At 39.3% G+C, this 24,393-nt stretch overlaps 1 protein-coding gene across 1 annotated transcript in view; it reads right to left on the bottom strand.

Annotated features, from left to right (window-relative positions):
• Positions 1-24,393, bottom strand: part of LOC110465962 (protogenin B-like) — a 70,467-nt gene that overhangs the window by 3,325 nt on the left and 42,749 nt on the right. The window contains exons 3-20 of the mRNA XM_021522179.1: positions 16,301-16,445; positions 14,956-15,122; positions 13,847-13,975; positions 13,283-13,432; positions 12,628-12,776; positions 10,070-10,193; positions 9,684-9,812; positions 8,805-8,963; positions 8,485-8,679; positions 7,476-7,589; positions 6,534-6,743; positions 5,511-5,763; positions 3,729-3,856; positions 3,436-3,594; positions 2,377-2,514; positions 1,650-1,761; positions 1,001-1,175; positions 154-300 (exon numbers count right to left, since the gene is read on the bottom strand). Coding sequence (XP_021377854.1) covers positions 154-300; positions 1,001-1,175; positions 1,650-1,761; positions 2,377-2,514; positions 3,436-3,594; positions 3,729-3,856; positions 5,511-5,763; positions 6,534-6,743; positions 7,476-7,589; positions 8,485-8,679; positions 8,805-8,963; positions 9,684-9,812; positions 10,070-10,193; positions 12,628-12,776; positions 13,283-13,432; positions 13,847-13,975; positions 14,956-15,122; positions 16,301-16,445 — 2,783 coding nt within the window. The remainder of the gene's footprint in view (positions 1-153; positions 301-1,000; positions 1,176-1,649; positions 1,762-2,376; positions 2,515-3,435; positions 3,595-3,728; positions 3,857-5,510; positions 5,764-6,533; positions 6,744-7,475; positions 7,590-8,484; positions 8,680-8,804; positions 8,964-9,683; positions 9,813-10,069; positions 10,194-12,627; positions 12,777-13,282; positions 13,433-13,846; positions 13,976-14,955; positions 15,123-16,300; positions 16,446-24,393) is intronic.

Genomic DNA, 24,393 nt, shown 5'->3' with positions numbered 1-24,393 from the left:
TTATTGATCTAAGATCCTTTTCTGTTATTTCAGCACCACAATCACCGATCTTAACCCCTATTTCCAGAATTATCTAAATGGAGGAATGCATGTAACATCCCAGGAGAAATTGTAATAATCATTTTCAGCGGTCCTGACAATACGTGCGCATACCTCCTGCTGATTGGCGTTCGCGAAACCGATGACTGTCGTCACATGACCGTTGTGTAAATGTCCATTCCGTAATCCGTTGGAGAACGGCACGTAACCGTTCACCCTGGTGCCGTTGGGAGTCACAATGATGTTTCCACTGCCACATCCCTGAAATGTTACAGATTTGTTAGAGTTACCTCCCTTGTATCACACAAACCGAAATCTTTACTCGTGATAAACTCTGCAACTTGTGAAAATATACAAAATCCTCAATTCTTACGAAGGTTAAATGACATAATTACGTAAGATATTAAAATTTAAAAGTTTGAAGTTTTACCGCCCGTGTCATAAAAGGACTTCAGTCGAAAGCATTTCTATAGGGACCATGAGAATCCTCCGTTAAAACTTATCACTCAGAACAAGTATGTGCCATTCTTAACATATTTTTAACAATTATCAGTTTGTAAAAGGAAGAATATAAAGAATTGTAAACAGAACTATATGTGTAGATGTCTTTGGTTGCTGGCATGGCCTAACCCTTACACCACTGTAGACCATAATGGCCTCATCCATATAAATGTATGGAAGAGTCTACTTAAGTTGCATAGGGGTGACAGGGTTAAGGAAGAGAAGTTAGCATTGTGTCAATGACGTGAACTTAAAAATCTTTCCTAAATGTTCCACTCTTTATTGGAAACCAGTCAAGTCTGACCCGTCATTTTTTCTCTCTCAGAAATGTTTCCTTGAAATATCTCGAAACATCACAGCACTATCGTCCGGCTTCGTCTTTTTGTACATGTTTCATGAATTTTCAAAAAAATATGTTAGTATGCGAGATATATCTCTCTCAGAAAAAATTGAGTCTGACCTTTGAATCTAGCAGGTGATTTTCGTAGTGTCCGTCCAGCATCGGAGTATAGGGATCCATCTCCCGGTCCGACACAGGAACAGCGTGGCCGTTACCATGTCGTGGCACGTGTCCATTGCCGTGGAAACGGACCGCCTGTACATGTGGGTGTCCAGGCGGAGGGTTATTGAAGCACCTGTAGATATTAATTTATTCATTTTATATCCTGGTGATATCTAAATTTGAATTCTCTGGATGGTGTTTAGCCATTATTCTCATCATCAATTACCAGTGAGGTATAATAGTCATTCAGCAGTTGTATCATTACCAATCCACCAACTAAAGACTAACAGCGTGACAAATCTGTTTGTAATATCTTACTACTTAAGGCATTATTGTCAGTGGATTTAAGTGATCTGGAGCGATACAATTTTTCAAACTGGCTTGCTTGTGACTAAAACAGTAAATGAATAAATGATTTAAGAACAACTAAATAAAATGGAACAATTGTTTTATAGTAAAAATGTTAATATATGGATTTAACTCATTCACCCCTGAAATTTCATATTGAACTATTCCAACCATTGAGTTAGAAGAGTTCAAATGTGTCTTCAGGGGTGAATGAGTTAGAAAACGCCGTTCAATCTCTATATATAGGTGAGGTACTTACTTGTTTCGGAGCAGGATGATGAGGATACAGATGATAATACACACAACACCGATCGTGATCCCCAGAATAATGCCCAGCTGTTGAGGGTGAGACGTATTCCCGGCAGGCTTGGCTAAAAAGCAAAAAGTGGAGTTCATACGTAAATGAATGCCTAATTTGATACATTTATGGTATTTTAGTGCAATATTCGAAACATGGCTTTAGTTGTAGAGGGAAAAAATTATCTAACAAGTAAAATTGACATATTTCTTTATCTAAATATTTCACTGTACGATTCATAAATGAAATGAGCACAAGTGGGATAAAAAGAAACAACACAGCACTATCGGCCGGCTTCGTCTTTTTGTACGTGTTTCGTGAATTTTCAAAAAAATATGTTGCTTAGTCCGAGATGAAATATTTCAAGAAAACATTATCCATCTCCCTCACAATTTAGGAGGAAGATTCCCAACTTTGGACTCTAGAATTGGGCATTTTCAACCAGTGAACTTGCAAAACTATTGCTCTTTTCTAAGATCTGATGATTTCATCTAAAAGAACAGCTCAAAAGACACCATTTAACAGTGGCATTTTTCCCTAGATACATACACACAGTTTATTCATGCTTTTAAATCGGAGCATGCATAACCTCCCACATGGATTTTCAAGAAGTTTGCAGGTATGATGTAGGATGAAGGTATATTACTATTTATGATTACAACATTGTCGCAGAGTGATCTCCCCTTACCTGTGACCTGCTCTCCTGCGCCTAGGATGTGGATGGTGTTTTTGGACCTCGGACCTTGCCCGGCACTCGTGCATGCCGTCACTTCCACAACGTAGAGCCCTGGCTTCAGATTGTCAATCAGAACCATCGTTCGGGAACCTGCCATAACAATTGAAACTTGTTACTATAACAGAACATTGTTATCATAGCCTCGTTATCAGAACGGTACTCCGAGGACCCAATAGTATTAACCGTTTTCACCCCTACGTAACTTTAGTAGACTCTACCTTGCATTGATTTGGAGGGGTCCATTATGGTCTACAGTGGTGAAAGGGTTAAGGCTAATATAATTATTGTAAATTTCAAATGCTGAACAAGTCAACTTTATACAGTACACACGAGGAATTGGAATACAAAACAATCCACGGTTCGTGTACAACAGCTTTGAGGCAAACATTATACAACTTTTTTATAGTATTTCTCATACTTTTTTGACGAAAAATTCAATAGCGTTTATAAAACAAGATGGACACATTAATTACAAAAAGCATTCAAGAGAAACTCTTTGTTTCCACGTTTTATAGTGGACCTTGAAGCCTTTCCAGTTGTATTGTTCTATTACTGCTTCGGTCACTTAACTATAACTAACTGTTCATCTTCAAGGATTTCTCATTTTATATTTGGTCCCCTACCAATACTTACCGTTGATCCTGAAGGATTTCCTGTTCTCATTTTCTATTTTCTATCCAAAGACAGTAGAAGTCTAAATAGTGTGGTCCCCTAACGTTACCTAACGTTACCTATCGTTGATACTGATGGATTTCCCGTTCTCATTTTCTATTTTCTATCCAAAGACAGTAGAAGTCTAAATAGTTTGGCCCCCTTACGTTACCTAACGTTGATACTGAAGGATTTCCTGTTCTCATTTTCTATTTTCTATCCAAAGACTGTAGAAGTCTAAATAGTTTGGACCCCTAACGTCACCTATCGTTGATCCTGAAGGATTTCCTGTTCTCATTTTCTATTTTCTATCCAAAGACTGTAGAAGTCTCAATAGTTTGGCCCCCTAATGTTACTAACCATTGATCCTGAAGGATTTCCAGCTGCTGGTTAGTGTCTGAAGGCCATATCGAACTATATAGGTGGTGATATTCCCGTTGGGAAAGTCTGGACTGTCCCACTGGACTAAGGCCCCGCCATGTTCCAGACTGACCTTGATGTTCCGGGGAACAGTCGGCACTGTGAACACAAGATTAACATCACTGTCAAGGTCATTTATATGGATATCACCAAAAGCTATATGCCAGAGTTACTACGATGGACATTCAGGGTAAATACTTTGCCGAGCGATACTCTGTATATATCACACATACCATCCTCTTGTGTACGCTCCAGAATGGATTTGCTGAACTTGCTTGTCCTGGTTCCGGCTATGGCCTGTACCTCTATGTAATAGTAAGTGTACGGCATCAGGCCCACAATGTCCGCTCGGGTCGTTTCACTGTAACCAACACATTAACCAGGGATAAAAAAAAGCCGCGACAATGGACCATACGAGCATATTAAATTGAAATGGCCCATTACATTTGAGTAAGCCAACTATAGATATAGCTATAAACATAATCAAATTTTGTCTCAAACCATTAAAATTTGGTTCTTATACTTTAGAAAAATTCTATGTAAAATTTAGTGTGAAATTTAAGCACTTATCAAAGAACCTGTCCCCAGGATCATAAAACAACTTAAGTCCAAGTTTGTATTCAGTTAAGACTTGGCCAATCACAAATAACGTCATGAAAAGTGACGTCATACGTGATTGGCTAAGCAAAAACTGAAGTCTAAGACTGTTTCATGATCTCTGGGCCCGGGTTAATTAACAAGAGGGCCCATGGGCCTTAACGGTCACCTGATATATTTATACAGAGAGTGGATTTGGTTTTTAACATGAACAGAATTATTATTCAAAGTGACAAAATACAATAAAACCACCTTATTCAATATCTAGCATGCAGATTTAAGACTAAAAAAAAGGTATTTGAAACTAGCACCTCCGATTCTAAACAAGGAAAATGAAGACATTTAAGCACACTGACACTTTAAGGCCCCACCCTACAGCCCTTGGGGTAGGGCTGGCTCAATTTCAGTATCAAACTGTCAACTCAGGGTTATAATTCCAATCAAGTTATTAATATGTAATATTCAAAGTATAATTTGCCATTATAAACCATAATAAATTTTGCCCTCCCCCCTTCCCCAGGGGGTAAACGTGAGACCCTAGGGTCATATACCTTAAGACCCTTCCATATCTGGGTCTTTGAGAAGATTTTTGAAATTTCAGTCAATTCGAACCCTTTTTGGCCCCACCCATCAGCCCGGGGAGGGTCAGTCAGGGCTGATATGTGCATACCATCAAACTGCTATCCAATACTGATAATGCTAACCTAAATTGAATTACTTCCAATGGAAATTAAACAAATGTTGGTCCAAAATGTGATTTCCCTATATAAACTATAGTAAAGTTTACCCCCTCCCCAGGGGGAAATGTGAGACCCCAGGGTCATGAAATTCACAATTTTGGTAAAGCACCTTCAGACCCTTCCATCTATGAAGAGTATTTGATTCTACCATATCTGGGTCTTTAGGAAAAGATTTTTGAAATTTCAGTCAATTCAAACCTTTTTGGCCCCACCCAATAGCCCCGGCGGGTCAGTCAGGGATCATATGTGCATACCATCAAACTGCTACCCAATACTGATAATGCTAACCTAAATTGAATTACCTCCAATGGCAATTAAACAATTGTTGGTCCAAAATGTGATTTCCCTATGTAAACTATAGTAAAGTTTGCCCCCATGGAAGGTTTCTGCAAAATTTCATTGAAATTGCTTCAGGGGTTTTGGAGAAGAAGTTGAAAATGTAAATTGTTTACGGACGCACGACGGACGACCGACGACGACGACGGACAAAAGGCAATCGCAATAGGTCACTTGAGACTTTGTCTCAGGTGACCTAAAAACTAGACAGATCTTAACCCTTACACCACTGTAGACCATAATGGACTCATCCAGATCAATGTATGGTATAGTCTACTAGTTTACCTGGGGGTGAAAGGGTTAACAAATGCTCTGGAAACAAGTGAATGTACCAGCTCATACCTAGTTACAAAGGATTCTTCATTGGAGCCTGCTCTGTCAGGGCGGTACTGGACGCTATAGGAGTGGATTTCTGAGGTAAACTCGGGTTGCGACCATTCGACCCGGATGATGCGCGCCGCCAGAAACGTCGCGTGGAGGTTTATTGGCGCAGGCGGGGGAGGATTCTCCGACGTAAGAAACTCCTCAATCACCGCTCCAGATTCTCCAAATTGGTTTGAAACCGTCAGTGAAACTTGATAAAATGTTTCATTCACTGGAAGGGAAACATAGAAAGATTGAAATAAATGATATAGCAAATGATTTGTATTGGCCAGAGAGCCATGTATAGGCCATTATGTATATATAGAATGAAATAACAAGTATACAAGACTGACCGCTAGGCCTTTCAACCTTTTTGGGCTTCTTCAGGAAGACTTTTACCAAGGCGCCTGAGGAGCCTGAGAAGGCAGAACAGCCTAGCGGTCAGTCTATTTTATTTTATATTTTCCTTTGCAAGACTTGTTTATTTTTCATCTGATATATATATAAATATTAATAATTATATAATATACAAAATCTCCGAAGAAACAAGAAATAATTGATGCAGATATTTTTTCTGATGTTTATCAGGTGAATGTGATCACCGAGACATAAACAGTGATGTACATGATATCTATCTATGAGGAAGGTGGGAGGCCCCTGTATTGATGGGTGGCGGGGTCTCGGAAAATGTGCCTCCCAGCCTTCCCATCAATTATTTTTGGAACAGCTCTGACCAGAGACAGCTTTCACATTGCCATGCAATACATTAAGTATCTCCGGGATACAAAAGTGGCATATTCCTCTGAATATCATGTGACATTAACCAGAATCAAATGTGATATTAATAGAAATGTGACATTAATCAGAATCAAATGTGATATTAACAGAAATGTGACATTAATCAGAAACAAATGTGATATTAACAGAAATGTGACATTGATCATAATCAAATGTGAAACATGAAGCACCTGTAGTGTGACGAGAAACGCTGGTTTAACTTACTCAGATCGGTGAGGATGAGGTTCTGTTTGGTGGGCTGAACCTCGTACTGGTGTTGGGACTGATCAGAGTCTTTGAGGCGCTTCAGAATGACTGTATACATGGTGACCGGGACCCGAGGAATATATTGGTGCCACGTGATGTTTACTGATGACGCATTAAGGGAGATAACTGTCAGGGTGGGTGGGTCAGGAACAGAGTCGTTTTGGCGGGCTGAAAAATAATCGCAGCTTCACGTTGTACTGTATCCAAACTTCTCAGTATCAGTCGCACAAGATTTTGTCAACTTGATCTGAATTTATGTAACAGGTTATAATTCTACTGAATTGTAATACATAATGGGTGGGCTTATCACCAGGCATGAGCTTATTACCAGGTAAATACAGAAATCAAGATTTACGAAGCTTGGACAACCAATCAAATTTGAGATAAGATCTGAAGCCATGATATCAGTCTGCGTGATGACCAATTATGATTTCCTTTAATGGAGAAATTACACAACTCGCGAGGGTTAACATTTTCTGATTTTTGTCCCGGAACACACCATTAGTTGTCCATAGTGATAACTAGCTCTCTATTAACTGCTTGGGTTTTGCATATAAAGGTTGGCATAGAAATAGACAGACTTGCAAGACTATTTGACGATAGTGAGCGAAATCACTAGCAATAATGAGATCAGGGGCCTGACTTTAAGGGAACAACCGGTTTGTCCGTTTCTAAATGTAAATTAAATCCTGGTGGACCTGCAAAAGTTTATGCAGGCCACGCAAGGCTTTGCCAAGGCTCGCCTGAAAGCAGCATCAGATTAGTAAGGTCCGACCTTATTTAATAAACGAACAACTGTGGTCAGACAGATTTAACCGTTTAAATGAGAACAGCCCAGGTGAATCTATTTCTTTGCTGATATGTCTCGTCACAAATATGTTTGGAGTTTTGGATACTTACATCGAGGTTGTGTCTTGTCGTGAACCCAGGGCCACCGGTCTTCCTTGAGATCAGGATATCCTACCCTCGTCCGAGCTAACACACGGATACGATACTTAGTGTTCGGCTCCAGACCTGGCAACAGGGTTTCATACAGTGTCAAAATGGCAACATGGCATCATAGAGTTAACATGGCAACATAGTACTGCGTCACCATGGTAACATACAGTGTTAAAATGGCAACATGGCATCATAGAGTTAACATGGCAACATAGTACTGCATCACCATGGTAACATACAGTGTCAAAATGGCAACATACGGTGTCAAATGGCAACAATGCATCATAGAGTTAACATGGCAACAAGGTAGGGTGAGCATGGCAACATACAGTGTCAAAATGGAAACATGGCATCATAGAGTTAACATGGCAACAGGGTAGTGTGACCATGGCAACATACAGCGTCAAAATGGCAACATACAGTGTCAAAAGGCAACAATGCATCATAGAGTTAACATGGCAACAAGGTAGTGTGACCATGGCAACATACAGTGTCAAAATGGCAACATACAGTGTCAAATGGCAACAATGCATCATAGAGTTAACATGGCAACAAGGTAGTGTGACCATGGCAACATAGTAGTGTCACCATGGCAACATTCAGTGTCAATATGGCAACATATAATCCAAATCAAACTAGAAAACTGGATAAAGTTTAAACATATACATGATAAATGGGAACGAAGTTCTTACAATCAGGGCCTATATTCATGAAACCGTTTCCATGCTCAAGCATTGATTTTGTGAATTTCTTGTTCCCGTTATATATATTTGTTGAATATTAATTTGTCAATGATTTGGGAAAATGTTGAAGAGACTTAAAGCCGAAAACTGTTTTCAATGTTTACATTTGACTTTTTTATCGTTTGACATGATTTAAGCGAGTTAAAAGAAATCTAGTTTGAGCACAGAATCCATGCTTGAGCATGGGAAATGTTTCATGAATACTGGCCCAGGACACCGGAACATACCTTTGATGACGAAGGAACGACTTTGACCGTTGTTGTCTTCGTCTGTCCGGATCACTGTCTCTCCATCCTTCTGGTAAAACACTTTGTAACCAACGATGACCCCGTTTCTTTGTTTCTTTGGCAACTCGTCCCACTCAAGTGTGATACTGGTGGCCGTCGTCTTGGTGATACTAATCATCGGAGCAACTGAAGGTTCTGCGAAAAAGATCGCAAAAATAGAACCATAAACGGAAAGTCAAATATTTCTTCATTACAAAGAATAATAGTAATATCAAAATTTGACCAGTCAATAGGGCAAGTGGTTAAAATCACAACCTTACCCTTCTCAAATGTAGTGATGACTGTGACTTCCGAAAAATCGCTGGCGCCGAATTTGTTGTAGGCTCTCACGGAGATCTCGTAGGTAGTGGCTGGCTGTAGGTTCTCCACCCGCTCCTTGTTTACGCCCTGAATGACATCGGTGTTCAGTTTCTCCTTAGCTGTAACAAAGAATCACACATGTGCATTCAAAATGTTTGGTCAGACATGTTTTATGCTGATTTTCAAAAGGATCTAGGCTTAGTGTGAATCTGAATTGGGTAACTAGAAATGTGTCTGGAGGACATGACAGTGCTCCCAAATACTTAAGATTCCGCCTCCTAGAATTGGAACTTTGTTTTAGATTTTAGGTCTGGTGACTATAAATTCATGTATCTGAATGTAGCCACAGTGTAATAAGTTTTATTTGTATCCATACATGGCATACCCAAATAAGATATAGGAAAATTTCTGAATAGCAATTTGGCCAACTGCTTTTTTTTACAGAAGATCTACCATACATTCAAAGATATGCCACTAGTTACCTCCCTTGGGACATTCTAGTTTGCATTATGGTACAGAGGTTACATTATTCTGATAATGATAATTAACACTTGTTTTAACCCTTTCACCCCTATGTTACTTTAGTAGACTCTCCTATGTATTGATCTGGATGAGTCCATTATGGTCTACAGTGGTGGAAGGGTTCAACACTTATAAAAATAATGACAAATCAAAAGAAATATTTTGTCTATCAAAAAAAGAATTTATGACTAAAATCACATGTATCAGGGTTCTATGAACTGATCCTAGGACAAGAATAAGTTGTAGACATTTCAATTTTTTATTAAAATCTTGTTACACTTATCAGACTACAAACAACTGGGCCGAGATCAACTCACTTTCTTGGTTGACGATGTGCAGCGAGTAGGCCAACACCGGTCTATGACTGTTCGACTCCCAGGAGATGAACACCGCCGTGGGCGACAGTACCTGTACGTTAATTCCTTGCGGAGGCAGTGCTGCCGTATCTGAAAGATGATTTTATCATACATTACCAGGGGAAAAAACCCATAGAGCAGATCAAGATCAAATTTTTTTGGAGTCAGAATCTGGAGCAGATCTCTTAAACAATTCATACATATTACCCATTACTCACTCTTTTTTCTCTTCCTTTCTTAACCTTTTCACCCCTATGTAACTTTCGTAGACTCTACCATGCATTGATATGGATGAGTCCATTGCAGTCTACAGTGGTGAAAGGGTTAAACCAAACTACAAAACTTACCGATTGGTACAATCTGGAGTCTGGCCGTTCTCATGTCATAGTCAACGTTGTTCTCGACGACGCACTGGTAGTATCCTGAGTCCAGCGGGACCGTCCCCGTAATCACCAGATCGTTGTTTTTAATCTACAAGACACAGTGGATTAATTTGTTAACTGAATGTATTAGTTAACTGTGCTCTGCTACTCTACACAGTGAGAGTCGTCTCCAGCTTACCCTTTCAACCCTATGCAACTTCAGTAGACTCCCCCATACATTAATCTGGATGAGTCTATTATGGTCTACATCTTGTGGTGAAAGGGTTAAAATTACACTACAAGCCGTTTCTAATACCTCCAACTGAAGTCTAACAGGACTGAACGTTTTCCTTAGTAAGGTATTATTTAAGTGAAAGATAAAACCTAAAACTAGAGAAGTTTTCCTTACGTCAGTCAACGCTATCTTATGGTAGGCTGTAAAGGGTTGAGCGTGCTGACAACAGCTATAAGGTGATTTGAGGCCTCCAGGTGTGTTGTGTATTCATGCATGCATGTAAAGAAGTGCGCAAGAGGTAGGGTATTTTGGTGTATTAGCCTCCTTGTGATAGCGCAGATCTGTACCGACTTTAAAGTGCTATCTCACTGAAATACCATATTGAAGGCTATTCTATGGGGAAAATTAACTGAAGGAATTCATTCAAAACAAAACATGCTAAAATTTGTTCTTTCCNCTACCAGTAAACTATTCACCCTCCACCAACAAAACATATTCTACCAGTAAACTATTCACCCTCCACCGACAAAACATATTCTACCAGTAAACTATTCACCCTCCACCGACAAAACATATTCTACCAGTAAACTATTCACCCTCCACTGACAAAACATAGTCTACCAGTAAACAATTCACCCTACACTGACAAAACATATTCTACCAGTAAACTATTCACCCTCCACCGACAAAACATATTCTACCAGTAAACTATTCACCCTCCACCGACAAAACATATTCTACCAGTAAACTATTCACCCTCCACCGACAAAACATATTCTACCAGTAAACTATTCACCCTCCACCGACAAAACATATTCTACCAGTAAACTATTCACCCTCCACCGACAAAACATATTCTACCAGTAAACTATTCACCCTCCACCGACAAAACATATTCTACCAGTAAACTATTCACCCTCCACCGACAAAACATATTCTACCAGTAAACTATTCACCCTCCACCGACAAAACATATTCTACCAGTAAACTATTCACCCTCCACCGACAAAACATATTCTACCAGTAAACTATTCACCCTCCACCGACAAAACATATTCTACCAGTAAACTATTCACCCTCCACCGACAAAACATATTCTACCAGTAAACTATTCACCCTCCACCGACAAAACATATTCTACCAGTAAACTATTCACCCTCCACCGACAAAACATATTCTACCAGTAAACTATTCACCCTCCACCGACAAAACATATTCTACCAGTAAACTATTCACCCTCCACCGACAAAACATATTCTACCAGTAAACTATTCACCCTCCACCGACAAAACATATTCTACCAGTAAACTATTCACCCTCCACCGACAAAACATATTCTACCAGTAAACTATTCACCCTCCACCGACAAAACATATTCTACCAGTAAACTATTCACCCTCCACCGACAAAACATATTCTACCAGTAAACTATTCACCCTCCACCGACAAAACATATTCTACCAGTAAACTATTCACCCTCCACCGACAAAACATATTCTACCAGTAAACTATTCACCCTCCACCGACAAAACATATTCTACCAGTAAACTATTCACCCTCCACCGACAAAACATATTCTACCAGTAAACTATTCACCCTCCACCGACAAAACATATTCTACCAGTAAACTATTCACCCTCCACCGACAAAACATATTCTACCAGTAAACTATTCACCCTCCACCGACAAAACATATTCTACCAGTAAACTATTCACCCTCCACCGACAAAACATATTCTACCAGTAAACTATTCACCCTCCACCGACAAAACATATTCTACCAGTAAACTATTCACCCTCCACCGACAAAACATATTCTACCAGTAAACTATTCACCCTCCACCGACAAAACATATTCTACCAGTAAACTATTCACCCTCCACCGACAAAACATATTCTACCAGTAAACTATTCACCCTCCACCGACAAAACATATTCTACCAGTAAACTATTCACCCTCCACCGACAAAACATATTCTACCAGTAAACTATTCACCCTCCACCGACAAAACATATTCTACCAGTAAACTATTCACCCTCCACCGACAAAACATATTCTACCAGTAAACTATTCACCCTCCACCGACAAAACATATTCTACCAGTAAACTATTCACCCTCCACCGACAAAACAGCATATTTCATCTTCTCTTTTGTACTTTTTCAAAAAGAGCTTGCCTGACAGTTTTGTCCTGGCTATATGTGCCGTAATGGTGTACCTGACAGTTTTGTCCTGGCTATATGTGCCGTAATGGTGTACCTGACAGTTTTGTCCTGGCTATATGTGCCGTAATGGTGTACATACTAACCTGGTAATTGGCAGCTAGATTGATTCTTGTTCCGTTTCTCAACCACTGTACCCGTGGGCGCGGGTTGCCCTTGACAACGCATTCAAACCTGGTACTGTGAGCTGGCACATTTTCTACGCTCTGTGGACCCCTCGTGATCTCAGGGCGAGCTGAAACACAAATGAAAACACACATTTAGTTCAAATAACTTCCGAAACATACCAAAATCAGCATAGGAGAAGTACAAGATTAGCACAAGCATACATTTAGTGAACACTTTCACCCCTATGAAACTTAGTAGACTCTCCCAAGCATTAATCTGGATGAGTCCATTATGGTATACAGTGGGGAAAGTGTAATTTTGCCCACATTAACTTCAGCCAACATTTTGTAACAGATTTCAAGCATCAGAACGAATTCCATACAAGGCTATCATTATCAGCAGTGATTTCCCCAACATTTCTTTGAACTAACGGTATGAAAGGTTTAACTGTGTATTGATGCAGTGACATTATAGAACCATAATACCGATAGTTTTTAACTCATTCACCCCTGCAGACAAATTTGAACTTTTCCAATTCAAAGGTTGGAATAGTTCATTATGGAATTTCAGGGATGAATGAGTTTAGGCATTCTGTCCGTGTTAGCAGACATCGGCAGTATCTCAGAGACTTACTGTGTACGGAGAGTGTGGCGCGGGCCGACACTGTGCGTCCCCCACTCCTGGCCTTACAGATGTACACACCAGAGTGGGCCGTCGTCACCTGGAGGATTTTCAGGTTAGAGAAGCCGTACCTAACTGCTGCCATTGTTGCATCTGAACCGTCTGAAAATTAACAACACACAATATACTATCAGGAGTCGGGATCAAAAGGAATTTCCCAAATTATTTTTTGAAGTCTTGAAGGTCCATGGCATTTTTAATGTAGAAAACAAAAAGAATATAACCATGCTAGGTTTTTTTTATGTTTTGCTACCCATGAGACCGGAGACCTCCCTTCCTTTGCTTATTTACTTTACTGTTGTAAAATTCAGGCAAAAAAAACAACTTTCCAATGGGACCCGTGCCTGGAAACCTCACTTTAGTTTCTTATCCCCGCTCTCCAGGGCCTCAGACACTTACCATCCCTTTCCCAGCTGACCTCAAGACTTATCCCCACCCTCCAGGGCCTCCGACAATTACCATCCCTTTTCCACGCTACCTCAGACTTATCCCCCCTCCAGGGCCTCTGATACTTACCATCCCTTTCCCAGGTGACCTGAGGCTCCGGAGTTCCGTCCACCAGACATTCTAGGACCACAGACTGACCCTCCTGTACCGTGGTGTTGACCGGTCCAGATTTGATAGCTAGGGGTCGGTTACCCGAGCCTGAAACAAAATGGCAGTCTGAATGAGCAGTAATTCTCTTACAAGCGGGTGTTCTTAATGCATTAACAAACTTCCTCAAGTTATGACAGGCACCTTAGTCTCTATGGTTGTCACATACTATGGACTTGAGCAAGTCTACAGGCTCTTGATAATATATGATAAAGATATACAAGATCTGTACAAAATTATAGACAAGAATATCCACAATCATGTAGGCTGAAAGTCAGTCCCTAAGTGACTGTGCCTTCTCCACAGACTGAACATAAATGAAAATTAGGCCCCATGTGAATTAACTTGTTCACCCCTGAAGACACAATTCAACTCTTCCAATTCAAAGGTTGGAATAGTTCATCATGACATTTCAGGGGTGAACCAGTTAACTCATCCACTGGTGACAATCTTGATTCAAAGACCGATAACCATTCTGTCAACAATAATTTTTATTAGAAAATAAGTCATTAATTGTTTGAACAGACAGGAATTGAAGATTTCATTATGTGAGTTCATTATGTGACATACGTGTCAACCTCAGAAACTTCCAGAGATCTCCCTCGTTCCTCATTTTCAATGAGGGAGAAAGCGTGTGAAACTCGACTGAAACTGCTTTGCTCAATTTATCTTTCCCTTCTAAGTATTAAAAAAACTCCAAACAGCATTCACACCTGCTATGATCATTACACACACTTTGCAGTAACTAGGAGATCATTTGACCACAGGATGTAGATTTTTACTTTGTGTGAGTTTGGACTTGAATGAGGGAGTTTCGAGGGAGATTTGGTCAAACCAAAGGAGTACTAGCTCCCTCCTAATGAGGGAGGGTTGACAGCTATGGTGTCAGGTAGCATATATCCAGGGGAGATAACTCCAACCTTAAAAGTGATATTTTTCTTGGTAAGAGTGAAAGTGAGCATGGAGCCATCGAGATAATTCAGATTATGAGTAACTTAATTACTTGGATTGACTGAGAGGAGTGTATTTACCTTGATTGACTGTGAGCGTGGCTGGATTACTCTTTTTCCACTTTATGCTGTCCACCTGATCCGGGAGATCGTGGAGCTTCCCCGGAGTGGCCGTACACCAATACTGACCGGCGTCATCCGGACCCACATCCAAGATTTGTAGAATACCCGTAGAAATGATTAAATGTCTGAAACATGCAGCATGACACCATATTAACGGTATTTCAAAAGATTTAAAGAGTCAGTAATAATTACACTGAAACCTGTCTACTCAGACAAACTGTTAGACGATACATTGGTCAGGCAAGACATGATGTCAGAATACCGATTCTTATTGTCAGGTCAGAAAGACTGCTAATCTAAGGGGTAAGATAACAACTGATTTCAATGTCTGAAACGTACAATGCCACATCATTATTAAGTCCACTGGAAATAATCCTGTCGGAAGTGTAGGAGGGACAATTTGATATTAATTGTTTAATTGGAACTTAAAGTCGTATGACAAGTGTCGACAGATGACGGGGCCACACGAGTGTCATTTTTCTATTCCATCCCACTGAAGTGAAACGATACAGCGCTATAATACCTCATCAAGCCACATTAGCTGACAACGGCTAGCGAGATATGTATAAATACTCATATAATATCTATTTATAGCTAGTGACCTTGAATTGACCTTTAATGAATTCCTATGGCGACCATTTTCCAAAAGGTCACCACTTACCCATTTTGAAAAGTAATTCAAGTTATTTACAGGAAGCTGAAGGGCTACTTGATTATTGCAACTTTGACCTTTTGACCTCCAATGCAATCACATGTATCCTATTGGCAGGTGATGTTGGAATGTTCCAGGCTAATTTTATATATTGTGAAATTTGTGGACAATCTTCACGACTGCATACAGTTCAGCTGATCAACTCGGCGGGTTTAAATACTAACAAATTTGCATGCAAGTTTATTTGCAAGGATTTTCTTTTTGCAAATCTACTGTAGATTCAACATTACAAGTTAAAAATAGCTTCATTGGACTGAATTTTATGGGGGGGGGTTTCAGTTAAACATTTTCGTTTCTGTCTAGTTTACACATTTTTTTATTTTTTTATCTGATCAATTAGAACTAATTATAGTTAAAATAAAGAGCAACTTTTTGTAAGCTTTATTTTACTCCGAAATATGTGCACAGCACTCTAGTAACGTTCAATAAATTCAAATATTGCTATCTTGTCAAACTATCAAAATGCAGTGTTACGTAAACAGTAACTGCAGTGAAAGCTACAACCCCTATACTTTTAATGGTGATAATAGCAATGGTGGGTACACCTATGGAGCTTAAGAAGAAGATTTTGAATGACAGAGTTACACTGACCTATCGTCATTGTTGAGATGTTGGTCGTCTTTGAGCCAGGTGTACAGGGGAGGCGGGGAAGCTCGGATATTACATTGGAACCGAGCCACCGCCCCTTCCTCTACCGTCTCATCCTCGGGCTGCTGGGAAAATTTCCCAGAAATTCCTGAAAATACATGAAATAATAATCATAAATTAATCGCTGATGCATTGTCCACGTACAGCTGTTAGAAAACACTGGAACTTCAGAAAAATACAAAACAACACAAAAATCCACATTTAATAATGACATATAAATCCATATTTAATAATGACATACAAATCCATATTTAATAAGTAAAACAATCTTAGCGTAACAACATGTCATTTCATTTCAGAAATAATTACCATAGCTCTATGAAGTATACTGAAGTTATGGTAAGTATTACATCATGAAAATTGGTTTTACTTCAAAAACCTCAAGTTTGCAAGAGTAATTTGGAGTGAACACAAAAACCTGAGCCTGTGACACAAATCAAGACAAGGTCTGTACACCAAAATAAGAAACTAAACCAATTCTGGCCGAAGGACCTCGGTACACCACACAAGGATAGATAAAAAAAAATTAAATAAGTTTCCACCCAAAACATAGAAGGTAATTTGGGATTTTTAACAACTTCATTAGTAATGGATATCCTTACATAATCAGAGCGAACAACAAGGGACCTCAGTTGATCGAAAACAAGACATTTCATAAACACGACCAAGGATGAAATCCGCTTCGTTTGTGACTCTGGGCTCTTTGGTGCGATGCTATCTATAAATCTTGCTTGTTCTAAAAGCTTTTTCCAAGCCATGTGGGACACAGGGACCTACCAATCTTGTGCCCTTTTTTGGAGGAGTTACTGATAAATACGTCTTGTTAAACTAGTATGATACACCCCGATGTTTAACCACAATTACATCCCTGGACATTTGGTCATGATCAGCTAGAGGATGTAGTTTTCATTTTCCAAATTCCTCCCTCTCACCCATGTCAAAGTAAAGTAGCATATAGCCCAAAGTCTCCATTAAGTCACAATAAGGTAGCATACATCCTTAAGTCTCTGTGTCACAATAAAGTAGTATATAGCCTGAAGTCTCCGTGTCACAATAAGGTAGCATACAGCCAAAGTCTCCATATCACAATAAGGTAGCATACAGCCCTAAGTCTCCAAGTCACAATAAGGTAGCATATAGCCCTAAGTCTCCAAGTCACAATAAGGTAGCATATAGCCCTAAGTCTCCAAGTCACCATAAGGTAGCATAAAGCCTTAAGTCTCTGTATCACAATAAGGTAGCATAAAGCCGTAAGTCTCTGTATCACAATAAGGTAGCATAAAGCCGTAAGTCTCTGTATCACAATAAGGTAGCATAAAGCCGTAAGTCTCTGTATCACAATAAGGTAGCATAAAGCCTTAAGTCTCTGTTTCACAATAAGGTAGCATAAAGCCTTAAGTCTATGTGTCACAATAAGGCAGCATAAAGCCTTAAGTCTCTGTGTCACAATAAGGAAGCATAAAGCCTTAAGTCTCTGTATCACAATAAGGTAGCATAAAGCCGTAAGTCTCTGTATCACAATAAGGTAGCATAAATCCTTAAGTCTCTGTGTCACAATAAGGTAGCATACAGCCAAAGCCTCCATATCACAATAAGGTAGCATACAGCCCTAAGTCTCCAAGTCGCAATAAGGTAGCATATAGCCCTAAGTCTCCAAGTCACCATAAGGTAGCATAAAGCCTTAAGTCTCTGTATCACAATAAGGTAGCATAAAGCCTTAAGTCTCTGTTTCACAATAAGGTAGCATAAAGCCTTAAGTCTCTGTGTCACAATAAGGAAGCATAAAGCCTTAAGTCTCTGTGTCACAATAAGGAAGCATAAAGCCTTAAGTCTCTGTATCACAATAATGTAGCATAAAGCCTTAAGTCTCTGTGTCACAATAAGGAAGCATAAAGCCTTAAGTCTCTGTGTCACAATAAGGAAGCATAAAGCCTTAAGTCTCTGTGTCACAATAAGGAAGCATAAAGCCTTAAGTCTCTGTATCACAATAAGGTAGCATAAAGCCGTAAGTCTCTGTATCACAATAAGGTAGCATAAAGCCTTAAGTCTCTGTATCACAATAAGGTAGCATAAAGCCGTAAGTCTCTGTATCACAATAAGGTAGCATAAAGCCGTAAGTCTCTGTATCACAATAAGGTAGCATAAAGCCGTAAGTCTCTGTATCACAATAAGGTAGCATAAAGCCTTAAGTCTCTGAGTCACAATAAGGTAGCATATAGCCCTAAGTCTCCAAGTCACCATAAGGTAGCATAAAGCCTTAAGTCTCTGTATCACAATAAGGTAGCATAAAGCCGTAAGTCTCTGTATCACAATAAGGTAGCATAAAGCCTTAAGTCTCCAAGTCACAATAAGGTAGCATAAAGCCTTAAGTCTCTGTGTCACAATAAGGTAGCATACAGCCAAAGTCTCCAATGTCAAGATACGGTAGCTAGTCTCCATGTCACAATAAGGTAGCATAAAGTCCTAAGTCTCCAATGTCAAGATACGGTAGCTAGTCTCCATGTCACAATAAGGTAGCGTATATAATTTCAATCAGTTGACAGTAGGAATTAGGATGTAATTATTTTCTCTTTGGTATGAGAAACACCAATAGGTGGCGCTGTTGGTGATATTTGCACATGGACTAGGTTGCTACCTATACACGTCCTTCACGTGACACAGGTTACGAGACGCACACATTTATTTTTTGAAGGGGTGTTTATTATCGGGATAAATAGGCTAGGAGCTATATGATTGCATGCGAGATGTACATTATTGTTGTTTATTAATCGTGGTGATTGTAAATAAACATCGGTCAGTGCCTATGTCGCTGAGAATTACAGTTCTTGCATTCGTGTCACTTAAACTATTTATTGGATGATAGAACAGAGAAAGCCTTAAATCTGCCCGTCTAAATAAGATAGAACACATATTTACCTCGGGCTGTCACAATATACTGGAAAACCGGTATGTCGCAATATACAGGCATATTGCATCGTGTTTTTGACACAGAAATAAAATATCACTTTATCGCAATAGTTTTCAAAAGCTTATTTTTATGTATATACATGATGTTTTGATATGCAACTACAACAAATATACCAACGATTAACAGGCCACTTCTAGTCATTACTGATGGCTGGTTTGACGAAGAATATTAAAACAGCGCGATCCATATTACCTATGATTCTGTTTGATAAACATTCTTACTTGAAACTCTTTTTTAAGTTGAGCCGATTTTTCCTTTGACAATATATCGGGATATGTATTACAAAACAATCCTTCTTAATTACATTATAGCATGGTACTCTCCCGTTGTGTTGTAACGCCCCTATATTTAACCTCAATATCTCAAACAAAGATACCATAATAATGATTTATTTAGAAATTTACCTCTTTACCTTCCATACTTGTCAATAAAAAAAAGAACAGTCCCTCTTTCTGAATTAGGTAATTAGGTTTGAAAATTTGGTTACCTATCCTCGTAAGTTGTGACTTATATAAAGATGTATAGATGTATTCGATACCCTTCGTCTCTACCATTGTCTGATATTGTGTTCTCGATTCCAGGTCAAAATGATTTAACCAGACAACATCTTCACAGCGTACCATATAACACATCTGATTTCCCAACAGAGGAATTGAACTATAGCTACTAAATTCTATAAATGTCTCCGAAGTACAATTTTCCGATCGTTACAAAAGATCGGAGGAGAATTATGGCGATGTCAATGAGGTAGAAAGAATACTGGTATGTACTTGTCAAAAAGAAATGTCAAAAAAAAAAATACTCAATACTTTTAAACGGTTACATTCTTTATAAATCATGTAATTTGAATGAAGAAAAATTCTATATTAACATCGAATTCTAGATATTGGTTACCAGTATTTTAATTGTCATGAGAATTTTAATAATTAAAGGTTGTTTAATGCATTCACCCCTGAAATTTCATAATGAACTATTCCAACCTTTCAACTGGAAGAGTTCAAGTATGTCAATAAGGTTGAACGAGTTAAATGATTTACAGATGTTTTACATTTCAATGACTAAAAAGTTCATATACAAAACACATAATTTTGATGTCGCTAATCACTTTTACATAAATTTCTAATTTGATCTTGAAAAGGCCACACAGTAAAAGACTGGATGGCATAAAAGTCTCCCGAGAGAGGAAAAGCACTACACAAAACAGATATATAGGACATTAAATTGTTCTACATCAAAATCTCCATGAATGAAGAGCTTCGCCAAAGGACAATCTTAAATGTTAATGTTTCGCTTTTATTACCGGTATATATATATAGCCCCTATTTTTACCGTTCAATTCAGAAATTTTATGAATGTAATATCAAGATCACCCCTGAAGACACATTTGAACTCTTCCAATTCAAAGGTTGGAAGGGTTCATTATGAAATTTCAGGGGATCCCTACGGGAACAAAAACAAAACCAGGCGATCCCTTCGTGGACGAAAGACAAACCCGATCCCTTCATGGACGAAAGACAAACGTGACCGCTACACGGACAAAAGACAAACCTGACCACTACATGGACAAAAGACAAACCTGATCTCTACACCGACAAAAGACAAAACCTGATCCCTACACGGTCAGAAGACAAACCTGACCGCTACATGGACAAAAGACAAACATGATCTCTACACCGACAAAAGACAAAACCTGATCCCTACACGGACAAAAGACAAATGTGACCGCTACATGGACAAAAGACAAACCCGATCTCTACACTGACAAAAGACAAACCCAATCTCTATGCCAACAAAAGACAAACCTGATCTCTATGCCAACAAAAGACAAACCCGATCTCTATGCCAACAAAAGACAAACCCGATCTCTATGCCAACAAAAGACAAACCTGATCTCTATGCCAACAAAAGACAGACCCGATCCCTACCTACCACTCCACAAATCAGATGTAGGCTAATGACCAGATGGCCACTTGGTTCCCAGAACTGTCGGAGTAGAAGCTAATCAATATTACCACAATTATGTAGTATTTAGTCCACTTCACTGTTTTTTCCATCATATCCGAGATTTGTTGCGCCACTTACGAACGATTTACGATAGAAATTGTTTTATTTGTTAAAACAGAATATTTGGAGAGAAAAAAACTCCTGCCTCTATGTCCTGTTCAACAGCTTGTCCCTATAAAATAATAATTACTACTCAGAAGTGTACAATCAGAAGCTGACGATCTAGAAAAGTCAAATAGCAAAGCTACTGATACATTGTCATGAGTTACAACTGAAATATTTGTATTGACCACAGTTATGATTTGTTATGTTATGTCTCAAAATCTGACATCACGTTTACTGAAGGGGGTACCCCAGTCGTCTCAAAATCTGACATCACGTTTTCTGAAGGGGGTACCCCAGTCTTCTCAAAATCTGACATCACGTTTTCTGAAGGGGGTACCCCAGTCGTCTCAAAATCCGACATCACGTTTACTGAAGGGGGTACCCCAGGCGTCTCAAAATCTGACATCACGTTTACTGAAGGGGGTTCCCCAGTTGTCTCAAAATCTGACATCACGTTTTCTGAAGGGGGGAGCCCAGTCGTCTCAAAATCTGACATCACGTTTACTGTAGGGGGTACCCCAGTCGTCTCAAAATCTGACATCCCGTTTACTGAAGGGGGTACCCCAGTCGTCTCAAAATCTGACCTCACGTTTTCTGAAGGGGGTACCCCAGTCGTCTCAAAATCCGACATCACGTTTACTGAAGGGGGTACCCCAGGCGTCTCAAAATCTGACATCACGTTTTCTGAAGGGGGTACCCCAGTCTTCTCAAAATCTGACATCACGTTTTCTGAAGGGGGTACCCCAGGCGTCTCAAAATCTGACATCACGTTTACTGAAGGGGGTTCCCCAGTTGTCTCAAAATCTGACATCACGTTTTCTGAAGGGGGTACCCCAGTCGTCTCAAAATCCGACATCACGTTTACTGAAGGGGGTACCCCAGTCGTCCCAAAATCTGACATCACGTTTACTGAAGGGGGTATCCCAGTCGTCTCAAAATCTGACATCACGTTTTCTGAAGGGGGTAGCCCAGTCGTCTCAAAATCTGACATCACGTTTTCTGAAGGGGATAGTCTCAAAATCTGACTTGACGTTCTCTGATGGGGATGGCTAAAAATCTGACTTGACATTTTCTCAAGAAAGTAGTCTCAAAAATCTTACTTCACATTACGTTGTATTTTATAGTACGAGAATGGCTATCACTAAACCTGACATGTTTTCATATTTGATGGGGCATCTCAAAAAAATAACTCAAAACCTTACATCATGTTTTCCTATGTTAGGTGCGATCTCAAAATAGGACATTATGATTTCCTATGCGAAGTACAATTTAAAACCCAACCTTATTTTAAATGTTAGGAGCCATCTGAAAATGCGAAATTATGTTTTCATATTTGCTTTCACAGTGGGGTGACAAATAAACAAAAAATAAAAATAAAATAAATAACAGATCTTGCTCTACACAAAGCCATTACTATTAGGTAGCTGTATCAGATAATTCGGGGGGGGGGGATGTATTAACGGAACAATCACAGGATCGGGAAGAAAACTGATTAAAACTCTCGCACAACTGATCGACGACACATCTCAAGCATAAACACCCGCATGTTTGGGCCAAGAACATGTAATTAAAATCAGGCAGAAATATCTCCCATAATGACGGATAACAGATTTATCATTACGTAAACAAGGGCGCCCCCTATATTTCTATGTCAACTGCCAAGGTTTCTCACTTAAAATGGTTCAAACTTTCAGGAAATAAACCTGTGTAAAAAACTGTGACCGGGTAAACAAGTCTCCTCTGTTATGTTTTTGGTTCCTCCATCATGAAGATTTCTCACTTAGAAAGGTTCAAAATTAAAGGCAATAGATTGGAGTTGAAAAATAGGTCTTTTCGTTGATAGTAATCCTGATACAATTAACTCATTCACCCCTGAAGACGCATTGGACTCTTCCAATTAAAATGTTGGAACAGTTCATTTATGAGATTTCAGGGGTGAATGAATTAAACACACCGAGATATAGACACCTAACCAGACTCACCTACAATATACATGTATCATAATTTGTTGTTTCACATTGAAGAAACTAATCACGTGTTTAATTCATTTACCCCTGAAATCTCATAAATGAACTGTTCCAACATTTTAATTGGAAGAGTCCAATGAATCTTCAGGGCTGAATGAGTTAATTTAATTTTTGTTTCATTTTTCTTGTTTTCCTCATCCTTTTTTGTCATGTAAATATTTTTGTTTTTTGATTTATAAATTCTATTACACAACACATGTATTTTGTACATAGACCTATTCAGGCTTGTATTATAACCACACATTCATTGGTCTGGCCTGAACTAGATAAAGCCTACATAACAGTACAACCACACATTTGTAAGTCGGGCCTAGATAAAACCGACCACACCAGTGTATGATTATTGATCAGACTGTTTACACACAGAGGCAGTAGAATTTCACCTAATTCCCATTTTGGGGCGTTCTGACCCGGATGAAATTACAGATATTGATGTTCAAAAAACATGCTTGCCATCATTTGACAGGTTTAGCAAGTATCAATTCCTCAGCAACAAATTGGAAATGCCTACAAATCGCATGTAGTCTCGTGTCTGTCGAGGAACAGGCAACAAGAATGAATCTTCTCTAAAACCGGGGATTATCTTTGCTTTTTAGGATGGAAATTAAGTGTTGACCTGGGTGTTTTTTTTGAGGGGGGGGGGGGGGTTGCTGTCGAATGTCTGAATATTTTGTGCCTTGATAGCTTTCCTCAGAATGGTAATGTAGGACATCAGTGTCTCCATCAGTCTTATCTCTGTCTCCATCAGTCTTATCTCTGTGTCTCCATCAGTCTTATCTCTGTGTCTCCATCAGTCTTATCTCTGTCTCCATCAGACTTATCTCTGTCTCCATCAGTCTTATCTCTGTCTCCATCAGACTTATCTCTGTGTCTCCATCAGACTTATCTCTGTCTCCATCAGTCTTATCTCTGTCTCCATCAGTCTTATCTCT

This window comes from Mizuhopecten yessoensis, unplaced genomic scaffold (assembly GCF_002113885.1).
Source record: "Mizuhopecten yessoensis strain PY_sf001 unplaced genomic scaffold, ASM211388v2 scaffold11109, whole genome shotgun sequence".
NCBI classification, from domain to species: Eukaryota; Metazoa; Mollusca; class Bivalvia; order Pectinida; family Pectinidae; genus Mizuhopecten; species Mizuhopecten yessoensis.
The sequence above is the reverse complement of the archived record's forward strand: the minus strand, read 5'-3'. Positions and strand labels throughout refer to the sequence as shown.